The sequence below is a fragment of the Leucoraja erinacea genome, chromosome 13 (assembly GCF_028641065.1).
Source record: "Leucoraja erinacea ecotype New England chromosome 13, Leri_hhj_1, whole genome shotgun sequence".
Classification (NCBI taxonomy): Eukaryota; Metazoa; Chordata; class Chondrichthyes; order Rajiformes; family Rajidae; genus Leucoraja; species Leucoraja erinaceus.
In genome coordinates this window covers 36,954,035-36,968,801 of record NC_073389.1, presented here as the reverse complement: position 1 = coordinate 36,968,801, position 14,767 = coordinate 36,954,035, and the positions used below count along the sequence as shown (strand labels likewise).

Genomic DNA, 14,767 nt, shown 5'->3' with positions numbered 1-14,767 from the left:
TTCTATGGCTCCCTCATAATATCAAGCTAACATTATATAATATCACATGACTGGGTTTGTATTCATCTCAATCTAGCTCAATTTATGTAGCTGTTACAGTATATAACTGAAATCTAACCACATTAGCATATCCTATACTTTTGTCCCAATTTCAATATATTTGTCCAATTGGTCCTTGATACAAACAATATCTTCCAGAAAGTAAACTTCTTGGCAAGATGAAACTTTATATCTTAAAATGTATTTTCACGGGTGTTTAGCACTGTGAAGATTTTTTGGACTTGACTAAATAGTTGATGCCAACTAGAATGCTAAATAATTATTTTATTCCTTTGCAGTTACTGGGAGTTGTTTTTGGTACATTTATGAATCAAGCTGCAGTTACTTTTTGGAAATGTCTTTGAAGATTTATCTCATGATGAGGAAAGAACCTTGGTCATTGTTTGTGCTCTTTTGATACTGGAGCTTATTTTGCACATTAAGGTCCAGAATAACAACATAACCTGGTCTAATTTCATTGACATAGTTGCAGATGAACAATAAATAAGACATTCAAAATGTACTTCATTGCCACCCCACTGAGATTAAAATTGCAAATTCAATGATAAAGGAGACAGACACTATAAGACCCATGCAGGGTCGATAGCTTTGCTCCTTTTTCATTGCTGCCAAACTTGTGCAATATTGGGTCTATTCTATCAAAATCTCTAACTTGAGCATAAGTGCAGGTATTTTAGAATGTAGAACAATAGAGCAGAGGAACAGACCCTTTGGCCCAAAAAACTTGCCCCACACATGTCCTTTAAACGTTTCCCCTCTGACATTAAAGCTATGCCCAATAGTCTTCGACATTTCCAGCCTGGGAAGAAACGTTCTAACCGTCTACTCTAACTATGCCTCACATAATTTTATATATTGTCCAAAAGAAAACAATCCAATTTTGTCCAACCTTTCCTTATATTTAATACCCTCTAATCCAGGCAGCATCTGGTTAAACTTTGTGCACCCTCTCCAAGGCCTCCACACCTTCCTATGAAGGGGCAACCAGAATTGCACACAGTCCTTCAAATGAGGTCTAACAAATGTTTTAGATGGAGCAGCCTGTTTTAACTCCATCAGGTAACCACATGAATGTTTTGAATTTTCTGCTGCCCACAGCAGCTTGAGATCTTTAGGATTGTCACCACTAGGTCTCAATACCACATCCCCATCTGATGTCCAGCTCAGATGTGAGCACAAAATAATAAAGAGAATGCGCATAGGAACCTGCAATCTATATTACTAAAAGTCTGATCTTGACCACTTCCCGTTCTGTATATCGATTTTAGAAAAAACGCTGCCACTTATGGCTGTCATTTTTGGCCATCTTACTCATTCCCGCTCCGCTGCACAGGACAAGAGGATTTTTCCCATCGATGAAAAATAAAACAGTTATTAGTGTTTAACAAATGTTGAGATTCTCTCTCCTGAAGGCCACGTCACTTCTGGAGGGAGTATAAAACCCGGAGGTGTTGAGTGCCTCAGTCAGTCTCTGCAAGATGGGGGAGCAAGTTGGTCACGTCTCTCTGTCTGAGCTGTGAATAACACTGAACACATGTCTACTAAACTGTGAGCCTTTGGTTTGGAAATGCTAAAGCTGTGTTGCCTTTGGTTTGGAAATGCTAAAGCTGTGTTGCCTTTAGTTTGGAAATGCTAAAGCTGTGTTGCCTAATTAAAGTTGCCTTGCCTAATTAAACCCTAGTCCAATTGTGAAATAAACTGTTTTCCTTTAGCTCTCCAATTTAATACAATTCTATAATTTAACTAAGGGATGACTCAAATCTATAGTTCAATTCCGTTTCATGCACATATATGAAGCTCTTAGTACTGTGTGATCTATAATGTACACCTGGTGCAATTGGATATTTCAGTGATAAAACAAAAAAATATATTATTACACCATAAGCTCTGTAATAAAAACTATTGAAGTCATAAACATTTGAAACTGCTTCTACTTCAATGTTGATACATCTATGTTTTATTTTATTGTATTTTGTAATTTATTACATTGCATCAGTTCATTCAGATTTTCATTCTTAATTTGTTTTCCATACAAGTAAACATACTTGTCTCTTTTTTAGTTCCAATGTTTCATTGCCATGTTTTGTGTCGTTTGTAGTTTCACAGCACTCGTTCATCCTCCCCCACTGAATGTTGCCAAATGACCCCATGGAGCAGAAAGGTACTGGATCTCATCTCAAGTAACACTTTGCTCTTTCCTAGTCCTTATTCTATAACTGATGATGCTGTAGCTGGCCTTAACTATTTTCCTTTACAGTATCTTCAGAATTATATTTTGAAGTAAGCTAATGTCTGTATTAGTGTTGGGAAGAGTTATGCATTCAGTTGCTGGTATTGATAAGTAGTTGTCCCTCACATTTAACATAATTTAGTTTTTCCAATCAGCGCATCTTTGGGATGTGGAAGGAAACCAAAGCTCCCAGCAAAACCACACATTGACATGGGAAAAACATGCAGCACCTGAGGTCAGGATCCAACCCAAATCCCTGGATCTGTGAAACAGCTGCACCACCATTCTAGTTGGTCTTGGTACATAATGCAGATTTTATGGATTAAACAAAAACATGCATATGTGCCTACATTAGCAAAATACGTATTTGTTATTGTACTGACTCATTCAAGTTTGCATTGTCCCTTGTGACAACAGTAGAGGTCACAGTACCATAAACAAATACTGTACCAGATTCTTGATATCTAAGAACATGATGCCATCTATTGTAGCCATATAGTTGTGGCTCAGTAAAGTATCCCACATGCTTTAACAATGTATGAACAGCTCAGGTCATATTACCTCATACTGTGTTATAAATCGTTCCAGCACACACAACATAATTCTCTAGACTGCAAAAATGTAGTTATAGCACAGAACAAACCCCCCGACACCCAATAACAATACAGGTGACTTCTGCGAACCGGTGGTTTATATTCCTCCAAAACAGACTGCGATTTTCTGTAATCTAAAACTGAGCCATCTGCGCATATGTCAAGGAAAAAATTGTGTTGATTTATTTACTTTATTTCATAAATTCTGTGGGAGCAAATTTTATTCCACATCTCAAATTTTTGGGTAGTTATTTGTGAATTCTGTAAGGGTGGATTTCATAGCCAAAATGGCTGTAATGCAGGGATCGCATGAAACTAAAGCAGAGACCACATTATCTCACAACTTGTAACAAGTTACAAGCAATACAAACATTTCTCATCTCGGTCCTAAAATACTTCCCCCTTATCCTTAAACTGTGACCCCTTGTGCTGGACTTCCCCAACATCGGGAACAATCTTCTTGCATCCAGCCTGTCCAACCCCTTAAGAATTTTGTACGTTTCTATAAGATCTCCCCTCAATCTTCTAAATTCCAGCGAGTACAAGCCGAGTCTATCCAGTCTTTCTTCATATGAAAGTCCTGCCATCCCAGGAATCAGTCTGGTGAACCTTCTCTGTACTCCCTCTATGGCAAGAATATCTTTCCTCAGATTTGGAGAACAAAACTGTACGCAATACTCCAGGTGTGGTCTCACCAAGGCCCTATACATCTGCAGTAGAACCTCCCTGCTCCTATACTCCTTTTGCTATGAATGCTAATATACCATTCGCTTTCTTCACTGCCTGCTGCACCTGCAGGCCTACTTTCAATGACTGATGTACCATGACACCCAGATCTCGTTGCATCTCCGCTTTTCCCAATCGACCGCCATTCAGATAGTTGTCGACTTTCCTGTTCATGCCACCAAAGTGGATAACCTGACATTTATCCACATTATACTGCATCTGCCATGCATTTGCCCACCCACCCAACCTATCCAAGTCACCTTGCAGCCTCCTTGCATCCTCCTCACAGCTAACACTGCCCCCCAGCTTTGTGTTCTCTGCAAACTTGGAGATGTTGCATTCAATTCATTCGTCTAAATCATTAATATATATTGTAAATAGCTGGGGTCCCAGCACTGAGCATTGCGGTACCCCACTAGTCACTGCCAATAAGATGGCTGCAACTCACTACATTATCACAATATTTAATACCAGTGAGAAATTAATGGGTTTTAGGTTAATCCTAGTCCAAGGTCCTTTTTTTTCTTTTTTGTTTTAATTAGAAGCCATGTACAATCGTATAAACCATGGAATATAACATAATACATTTTGTGTACAACTTCTTGTTTTAAATTTAACAATATAAAACTAATAGATACAAAAAAAGAAGAAAGAAGAAAAGATTAAGGAAAGTAGTGATGTGTAGGCTCCAAAAGTTACAATTGGTAATTCGTGGATAGATAGAGAGAAAGAGCCCATAGAGATGTAGAAAAAAAGACAAGCCCGGAATGGAAGAGCAAAAAAAAAGAAATATATAAAGATTAAAAAAAGATGAGAAAAGAAGAGAGAAACAGAAGAGAAAAGAAGAGAAAAGGGATATACCTACTTCATGCCTTTCCACACCCCACACCTAGTTCTGAAACGGTTAATTACCAGAGTTATGTTGCACCATATTATACGTAATAAATCGATGAAAGGAGACCATATCTTTAAGAATTGTTCTGATTTTCCTGCTAGAACGAATCTCATATCTTCCAGATGTAACATTTCAGACATGTTTGTGATCCACATTTTAAGCGTTGGGGTCGGTGTATTTTTCCAAAATTTGAGTATAAGTTTTTTTGCCATTATCAAACCATAGTTAAGGAAACATTTTTGAAATGAAGTTAGCTCAGAGCTGGCTTCCATTGTTCCGAAAATAATCAATTCTGTGCCAGGCCCCAGGTCTTGATCCATGGTCTGGTAAATTAGGATTCTTCGTGATCATCCAGGTACTTTTGAAATGTGATGAGACCATCTGCCTCCACTGCCCTTTCAGACAACGAGTTCCATACCCTTACCATTCATGAAATATTTCCTCAATTGAACAAATTATGGCTTTAGCTATCAATCAACTCATAAAAATACCATTTGATGACTCACCTATTGATGAATTTCCATATCCTAATCTGTGCTTAGTTTAGTTTATAGATGCAGCATGAAACAGGCCTTTCAGTCAACCAAGTCCACCCTGACCATTGATCATCAGTTCACACTAGTTATTCCATTTTCTCAACCCCTACATGCTAGGGGCAATTTACAGAGGCCAATTAAACTACAAACCCGCATGTCTTTGGGACGTGGGAGGAAATCAAAGCACCTGGATCTCACAGGGAGAATGTGCAAACTCCGCATAGACAGCACCCAAGTTCACGATCGAACTTGCGTCTCTGACAGTGTGAGGCAGCATCTCTACCAGATGTGCTACTGTGCCGCCCTAACAAATGTTTGGTTTGAGGGATGACTTTCAATAGATTGCAGCGAGGTAGCTGTTCTGCTACTTATGACATACTGAGCCAGAATCAGGGGTCCAAATGTCCAATTTGTAGTTCTTCTTGTTCTGACCAGGATTACCACTGCAGTAAGATACCATCAGTAGGGTAAAACTAACCTGTCTCATGACAGTCTCAATCAGCTCTTGTTCCCGTTAGTGGGTGAAGTTAATGGGTGCTCTCAGTTCATCTGCCTTATTCATTTGACTCTTTGGTTTAAAATATAAACTAATATTTCCTGAAAATGTGGTTCTCCAGGACACAAAAATATCCTTGGAGATCTTCCATGGCACAGGATATTTATTGGATGCATCTAAGGAGCCTTTATTTATTAGACATCCTAAGAATGTGCGGCAGGCAATCAATGCTTGTTGTCACATTAACTGTGCTGTACAAGTTGATGATTGATCATCACAGCCACATTAACCATCTGTGCAGATAGACAATCAATGCCCAAGCATTGCGGACAGTTACTGATCTCATTCACTATTTTGCCAGAAAATCAATGTCCTTCAATTTGGCAACAACCATCCGGATATGCAAATATGTGAAAGCTGTGGCAAAACATTCTGCTATTTTATGCTAATTTTCACGGAATGTGAAACAATTCCTTTTCATTTAAAAAAGATATTGTTGGAATATGTTGTGGGCTTTCAAAGCTCATTCATTAAGTATATTCCAGATTTAAAATGAATGGTACATTTGAATCCAGAGGGAATCAAGAGCGAATGGGGATCATGTGGAAAAGTAGCAGATCAGGCATGATCTTGTTGGATGGTGCGAGATAATGTTTCCTTACTTCAAATGTGACTGATTTCTCTATACACTCCTTGACCATACAGTACATGAAAAGAATTATAAGATGCAGTCACTCGGCTCAGTGTTGTAGTCACCTCCAGTATCTTGGCAGCTCAAAATAATTTGTGCAACATTTTAAATTTGGAGGAACTTATCTGGGTAACCATGATGTCATACAACAAATCTATACCTCCAAAGAACATACCTCCATTACCTAAGATCATTTTTAGATGTTTGGAGGACGGAGGTTGCCTGTCTTTGCTTGTTGTTGATTGTCGCTAAATTCCATCCTGCAAACATGCCTACTAACTCAAGTATTATCCTGGAAGAGCAACACTAGTTAGGCATGGTTATAGCTGCACGTTTCATGTACAATTTTGACTGAAAGATGAATACTCATGGTTGCCAAGATCTGCTGCAGAAAGGCAGTTCCTAGAAAGATAATGAGAGGAAACCTGAACCCGTTGGCACCAGCCAGTGCTCAATGCTAAATATAGGAACATCCAGCAAGATGTTTCTGGAAGTAGCTGTCAACATGCATTTTAACTAATTCACCATGTTTGGAACACTGTACAAAACATATCATTTTTGCCAGACTTTTTTTTTGAGGATAATTGTTAATTGCTGGTAAACGTTCCTGATACAAATGTAAGAAAATATGTTTAACAATGTATGCTATGTAATCTATTTTCATTATGTGAACTGAATCCAAAGCACTGTTGTACAAGGAGCAGAAACATGCCCGGATTTATATTGCAAGCAAGAATAGCCTGTGTATTAAGTTATGCAGCAGACTTTATTGAGTTCTCTCACTGGTTTCTAAAATTTGAAGAACATCTGGTCACATTTCTATTTCTCCACAGGTGTATTTGTCTCAATCTTAAGGCTAAGAAAATTCTACATTGGGCTTCAGTCATAAGTAATGCATTTTGTAATGATCAATACTTGAATGTGAATTGAATTGTTGATTGAGACAGAGGCTCGTGTGGGGTAATATAAATATGAGTTGTCCTTCTTCCACATCCATATTTGTAAATATTAGAGGCCAAGTTATGATGGTTGTCATTGATAATGCAAACCTCTGAATTAGCTCCTAATAGCTGCCCCACTTTGCTTCCAGATTTGTCAAAAGTTTAGATGGTTGGGCATAGACCTAAAACATTCCTGAGATATGTTGCAACTAAACTCATCACTTGGGAGATAATAGGCATTCCCTGCAAATGTCAAGAACAGCACTAGTGACAGTTTGCTTATTGGGTTGCTTGAATATGGTGAGCCGCTTCCACTGCTGTAGGCAGATTAGTTGTCATTATCTCATGTCATAAAGTAAATGATTTGCTACCCAATTCATCCCCAAAATTGAAAGGGTTGCTGTGACTAGCACGTTGCACTGCCATAGAAACACTTGCCTTTCTTAATATTCATCCTGTTGTCTTAATATTCATTCCTATTTATAAATTTCTTTGAGGCTTACTCCTTCAGGGAATTTACAAAATAATGTCATACAAAAGTGAGAGTTAAAAACCTTTGATAATTACCTGCTTTTACTGCAGGTTTCAAATAATATTATTAATCAACACTGAATCCTTTGTTTATGAAACGCCCAGCAGGCCAGTCACCATCTGTGGAGAGTGAACCAGAGTTAGTATTTCAGCTTTAGCCTTCTATCTGGAAGAGACAGAAATTGATCAGTCTGTTGGCAAACATTCAACCAGGACAAGGACTTTGAGTGGACAAGGCTTACGGGTGAATGGGACCTGGAGATGGTGGGTTTGAGCAATAGAGAGACAGAAAGAATCTTTCCAATGAGTGGAGATTGGAAATTTAAAAAAGAACATAAATTAGTGGTAAAATGGTAATCAAAACAGATTATTGTGTGCCAAGATGTTTAACTGACAGTGGTAAATCTTTACCCATTTATCCAATAACTCAGAAGCAGTAACTATAACTGAGCTTTGTCTTCAAGATCCTCTTGGCTACATTTGCTCAATATCAGATGGTGTGACATCTTCTATGCTGTTTTTGGAATATTCATTTCTAACTCCCCAGATTGACCGTTTCAAACAATTAAATGATCTACTGAACTCATAGAGCATTTGCTAGGTTTATGCTCACGTGTCCAAAATGATAATTGAGAGACAGATAAAATACTTTTATTATGACAATAATAGAACGATAGTAACAAATTTGATATTTGAAATCTTGAATATCAATGTGCTTGTGTACTACATTAGTGAATGTTATGCTTTGCTTTATAGAGAGACTCAATATCTATTTATAATCTTTGTCCCTCAAATTGTAGCCAGAAAGGATTAAGCTTTAAAAATTTTTACTGCAGAATACATTGTTTTCATCATTAAACGTTTACGGAATTATATTCAATAAGCTTCAAATAAGCCTCCATTCCTGTTGGCAAGAACAAAATCAATTACCAATTCTGTTTGAAATCATCCTCTTTTATCAGTGATGGATTTTGCACATTCTTTAAAGATCATCAATAATTCATCACATGTTTGGAAGATCCCCTTTCTGTCTCCCAGTTTCTCCACCAACACATTCTGAGATTCCTAATGACATTGATGCAGTGAACCACAATCTCATCTTCACCCTTAATGCCCCAGTTTTATTTAAAATCATTATCCCTCTTGCTCAGGTTGTTTTCCTTGCTACTGCTCCCATCAGCATTTGTCCAAGGTAAGAAGATGTGCACAGTTGACAACTGGTTCACAGAGTACAATGTTTACATATCTGTTGTGCTGCTGCAAGTAAGAATTCCATTGTTCCGTTTCAGGACATATGACAATAGAACACTCTTCACTTGACTCTTCACTCTTGATTTAACTTGGCCATTCACTACTAGATCTGAACCAAAGAAAGGGCTGTTAGAACCTGCTGTGTCTGCCAAAACTATTCACTTTTTCAGGAATGAAAATATATCTCTAAGCTTATTTTCACTAGCAAAAAATGTCTTCTTAAATATTTTACCAACAGCAAACCCTTGTCTTCTGCCACATTTGTCCTTTCCCCCAACTCATTGGTCCAAATAGTTGATGCCCAAGCCAGAACTTGCGCCTTTCTTCTTTCAGAGTTAATTTCATCCAGAAGATCTATTCCTGGTTCCCTGATCTGGGCAGCAAGGTGTTTCGATTAGCAGAGCTGCTGTTCACAAATCCAGAGACCTGGTTTTAATTCTAACCTCAGCAGCTGCATACGTAGAGTTGGCATGGTCCCCCTGTGACCTTATGGCTTTCCTCGGGGGCCTCCACTTTCCGCTCGAATGCCAAAGATGTGTGGGTTAGTCGGTTAACACATCACTGTAAATAACCCAATGCGTAGGTGTAGTGTTAGAATTTGGGGGAGTTGGTTGGAATGTGGGCTGAATAAAAATGCTACTTTATTGATGGGTATTTCATGATGGGTGTTGACTCACTGGGCCTAAGGACCCGAATCCATGCTGTATAATGCTAATCTAATTTCCACTAAACTACTGATCAGCCACCTTCTTTTCCTGTCCTGTTTATTAGCTGATATTGTATGTCCCTTTCTCCTCAAATATTGTCCACTGCTCTTATAAATATTCTATAATGAAAATTGTCTAACAAAATGCACTGGAATCCTCCATCCATGCACCATCTCCAAAGGTCATAGAGCTGTGCAGCATGGAAACAGTCTCTTCAACCCAACTTTCCTGTGCCAACCAAGTTTCCTTACTGGGCTGGTCCCAATTGTCTGCATTTGGCTCAAATCCCTCTAAATTCTTTCTATCCATATGATTGCCCAAATGTCTTTTAAAAATCATAATTGTTTTTGCTTCAATACCATCCAGTCGCACAATATGGACTACCCTCTGAGTGGAAAAAGTTGCCCCCAAGGTCACTTTTAAATGTCTCCACTCTTGTCCAGCCGGTCAGAACTTTGTGCATTTAATGGAGACTTTTCTCTTTCTTTGAAACACCAGTGCATATAGATTTAGTCAAATCAAGTCCCTCCTCATACAATAGGCCTGCTGTACCTCAGAACCAGTCTGATGGACTTTCACTGTAGCTAGTACATCCTTCATTGGGGCCAAAACAGTTTCACCAAGGCCCTGCACAATTGTGTCAAGACAACCTTGCTCCTGTATTAAAATAATCTACATATTATTTGCCTTCATAACTGCTTGCCTTTGCATTTACATGTTTGCTTTCAATGAATGTTGCACAAAGACACCAATATCTCTTTGTAGATTATTCATTCCCAATCTATCACCCTTAAATAAAATACTGCCATCCTTTTTCGTACAAAAGCATATAACTTCATTTTTTTAACACTGCATTTTCCATTAATTTGCTCATTCCAGTTCTCTGTATATCATCCTCACAAACTCATCTAGTTTTGTATCATTGGTAAACTTTAAAATATTACATTTGGTTCCCTTATCCAAGTCATTGGTGCATGTCATGAACAGCCCTTAAAGATATATTCACGTTATTCCCTTTATCATGTATCTGTACACTGCGGATGGCTTGATTGTAATCATGTATAGACTTGATTAGCACGCAACATAAAAATATTTCACTATACCTCGGTACACGTGACAATCAACTAAACTAATCTATTAGACTACAGAATCATGTCCAATTTTCCTGGAACCCATTGACATATTCTCATGAGATTTCCTGCAATGACTTCTCAAACAATGCTTCCCATGCACGAATTGTTAGTCTGTGCCCCCAAATGTTTATTCTCCATCTGTACCTTTTTCTCATCCACATGTTGTCCTTCAACAACATCAACTGAAAGCACAGCTTCACTTTCCATGCAAAGTTATCTCATTGTTAGCCCAACTTCCATCAGGAAAGGGCAAAAATTTCCATCTACTGTTGGCAATATTGAAGCTAGTGTCTTCAGTCACAATCGCAAACTCTGATACCTAACGACTGAATACCTCTCTCTGATAACCATCTCAAAGTGAACAACTGTTGATATGATATAGTCATAAAGTCATATAGCATAGAAACAGGCCCTTTGGTACACCATGCCCATGACAATGTTTTTGCTCATCTACATTAATTCCATTTGCATCATTAGGTTAGAATGCATCTTAAGCATCATTATTGTATTAATTCCACCACCTCATCTGGCAGCATGTTCCAGATAGCAACCACTTTTGTGTAAAGAAACTTAACATTTGAATTAAGCCAGACCAAATATAAACACCATTGCTAAGTCTACCTGCTATGATTTATTGTTTCCAGAATTCTGTTTATCAATTACACATAAGAGCTCATTTTTAGGTTAAAGTGTATTTACTTTCAGATTACAAACCATGTTTTATGGAGTCTTTTCACATAAAACATGGTATAATGGTACTATAATAAGAAATGTTATATAATGAGCACAAATTGTACACATTGAGTAGTATGACGACCAGGAAGATGATGGGGAAGAGAGTTATACCTGCTTGGAGCATGCTGGGGACACATCCCCCCCTACTTGATCCTCAGCAAGGAATAATGGAAGAGTCAACAATAAACCCTCCTCACTGTAGTCTGGTATTATGTCCACAACTGCACCCTTAAAGGAAAGCAAATACTGGGTTGTCTGTGGTTGTCAAGGTGACCATTCTTGAAGCTTTCTACCTACTCACACAGAGTGGAGGTTATTTAGTCTTTATTTAAAAAGCTAACTCCATTTCATTCTTTTGTGCCAGTGTTCAGCAGGCAAAGGGATTTTATAAATTTTCCAGGCTTCCATGATCATGGATTCCACTTTCTCAATAACAAGCAGTGTGTGATCATAGAGAATAAAGCCATGCAGAGCGCCTGGTAACATTGTAACAATTCGGCAACTGGGTTGCCTTTCAGTCACGACAGAAAACAAAATGGAGGCAAAAAGACCTACTAACTATTGGGATCCTCAGTGAAATTATGCCAAATCATTCAATGTTCCTTATTAATAATCCGGTTCATGCCTCATGCAACTACACTCACAGTGACAATTACATAGATTTATGTTGCCATGTGAAATCAGATAGAACAACTATTTATGTGCTTGGACAAAGCTTTCATTCCATGAACTGTTCTAGAGACAGTAATCTGACTGTTTTAGAGACAATAATCTGTACGCCACATGTCTTACTGTTGCAGAATACTTAGTGTGATGAACAGTAATTATCAGAGTTGACGTCAATACCCCTGGTCATCCACTTCGTGTTTCAGATCTTATCATGATGGGACAGCCCATGACACTCACTGCAAGAAGTTGAGGAACATAAGAGGAAACAGGAAGAGGAGGAGGCTGAGGCAATCCAGAAGCTCCTTTGATCTAGACTTCAATTCATCTTGAGTATGATAACAACAACTAAAACCCCAGTTCCAAAAACTCTACCATACTTCCTTCTGGTGTTTACCATTAGTGTCCACTTGATTGTTAGACAATAATAAGAGCTACCTTAAATCTAGCTTTCCTCTTTAAAATTCAAGCTGAAATCATATTCTGTTGAACATAAATTCAAACAGTCATCCGTCTGCATTTCCTCAGCGCCTGTATTGCCCGTCATGATGTAAAGGCTCTGACTACAATTTTTAAATTATCCCTGATTACAGAGGGGTGCTAGAGGATTGGATTGCTAATGCTGTATCGTTGCTTAATAAGGAAGAAAGTAATTACAGGTCAGTTGGGATAATTACAATGGTGGACAAATTATTGGAATACATCGAAGGAAGAACGTAAACCTTCATTTAGAAATATATAGATTAATCAGGTATAGAGAGCATGGGTTTGTAAAGGGAAGGTCTGAACAATGATTCTGTTTTTTGAGGAGATAAAAAAGAGAATCAATTGGCACAGTATATTTGATGTAATCTGCATTGATTCACGAGGCTTTCAACAAGTAGGCTGGTCAAATGACGAAATTAACAGAAATTGAATTCAAAATTGGCTCAATGGCAGGAAGCATAAAGTAATGATACAGGGCAAGTCTGTGACTGGAAGACTGTTACTAATGAGATTCCACAGATGTGATTTATCAGTCCCTTTATTTTTGTAGCATACATTTGACTGGTTCTAAAAGTAGAGCACATATTAAAAGTTTGCCGAGGATGCAAAAGGTGGCTGAGTGGTTGACAGTAAGTAGGAAACTTGGAGAAAATCCAACAAGATCTGTAGATCAACCATTCCTTGAGATACTGGAAAACATTTTGTTAAGCAACATTCCATAAATAAAAAAGTTGGGCAGAGGGCATGGAATGTGGCACATTATTTGTTATTGCAAAAAAAGAGCTTAATAAATCGAAGACATGCACCCCAGAGAGCAAGAACGGAACTCACTATCAAAACATGGAGGGGGCGGGGGACACAATTAAAAATTCCGTGCGGCAACGGCCTGCTGGCCCGCAGCCGCCTTGACGCTGCGTCACTCACTCGACCTCCGCGCGGCTCCCGCTTCTGGTTTGGTCGCGCTTGCCGCATGCCGTACGGCTCAAGCGACCACGTTAGGTCGCGCTTGCCGCGCATGCTGGTGAGACCGGCTCTTTAGGCCGAGCTTGCCGCATGCAGGTCGCATGCCCGTGGGACAGGCCCTTAATGAATAGACATGATCTGGTCAATCGGGTAGTTAAGCGGCAAATGGAATGCATTTGATTGATGTGTGAAGAGGGGAGGAGCATTAAGACAAGGAAATATAAAATATTAAGTATTGTAGAAAAACCTCAAATTAAGTCTCAGATAGATGCTGAGGAAATGTTCACAAGCTGGAAAATATGTAAGCGATCAGCAGCTTGAGACTGAGATGAAGGGTGATACCTTTAATTACAGTATTATTTTTCTTTAAATTTGCTATTCCAGAGATCAGAGGATACTTGAAAATTGAGTATATTTTGGACTGAGATCAGTTGGTTTTAAGGCACCAAGGGAATCAAGTGATACGAAGAACAGGCACGAATGGAGATTGTTAATTCATGACCATATGGAATGGCTGTATGTTCACAATATTGCACCAGCTACTTCTGCATCTAATTCTTATGTTTTGATGTTCTTGAATCATTGAGTTTCTTTTAAAGTGAGATTTGATGACAAAGTTGTGGATTATACCACAAAAATTATTCACACCGCCCCAAAAAATCAAAAGTTCACTCAGGAAACCTTTTAACATAACAAGGTATTTTTATTAGCGGTGCAGAACCTGATACAGTCCAATTAATTGGTGGTACTGTAAGATACTTTCAGACTTTTTTTCTGGGGCAATGTGATATGGGCTCTCCTGCTGCAATCAATAAAGATTTTTTGAAATCAACCATGATAGTATACCAATTCTAATCACTTATGCAATCGTAAGGCTAGCTCTCGTTACGCACTGTTTGGTGATGTGTGTGAAGAAATTAAATGAATGGAAGCAGCAGTAATGCACAAAATTCAAGGTCACAGAGGGCCCATTGTAGGTACCTGTATTTAGCTTAATTTTTAACTGCATTGCGTATTTTGCAGGCTCAGTAGAAAGATTAGTTTATCTTGACGAAACAGACCCTCTTTGTCTCACTGGAGAATGAAACATCTATGAAAGAAGATAAACTTGTTTGAAAACCTAGTCT

At 38.4% G+C, this 14,767-nt stretch overlaps 1 protein-coding gene across 3 annotated transcripts in view; it reads left to right on the top strand.

The window, feature by feature from the left end:
- nhsb (Nance-Horan syndrome b (congenital cataracts and dental anomalies)) overlaps positions 1 to 14,767 on the top strand; it is a 341,852-nt gene that overhangs the window by 308,122 nt on the left and 18,963 nt on the right. For all 3 annotated transcript variants that reach the window (XM_055644925.1, XM_055644924.1, XM_055644926.1), the window contains exon 4: positions 2,159 to 2,221. In XM_055644925.1, the coding sequence (XP_055500900.1) occupies positions 2,159 to 2,221 (63 nt within the window). The remainder of the gene's footprint in view (positions 1 to 2,158; positions 2,222 to 14,767) is intronic.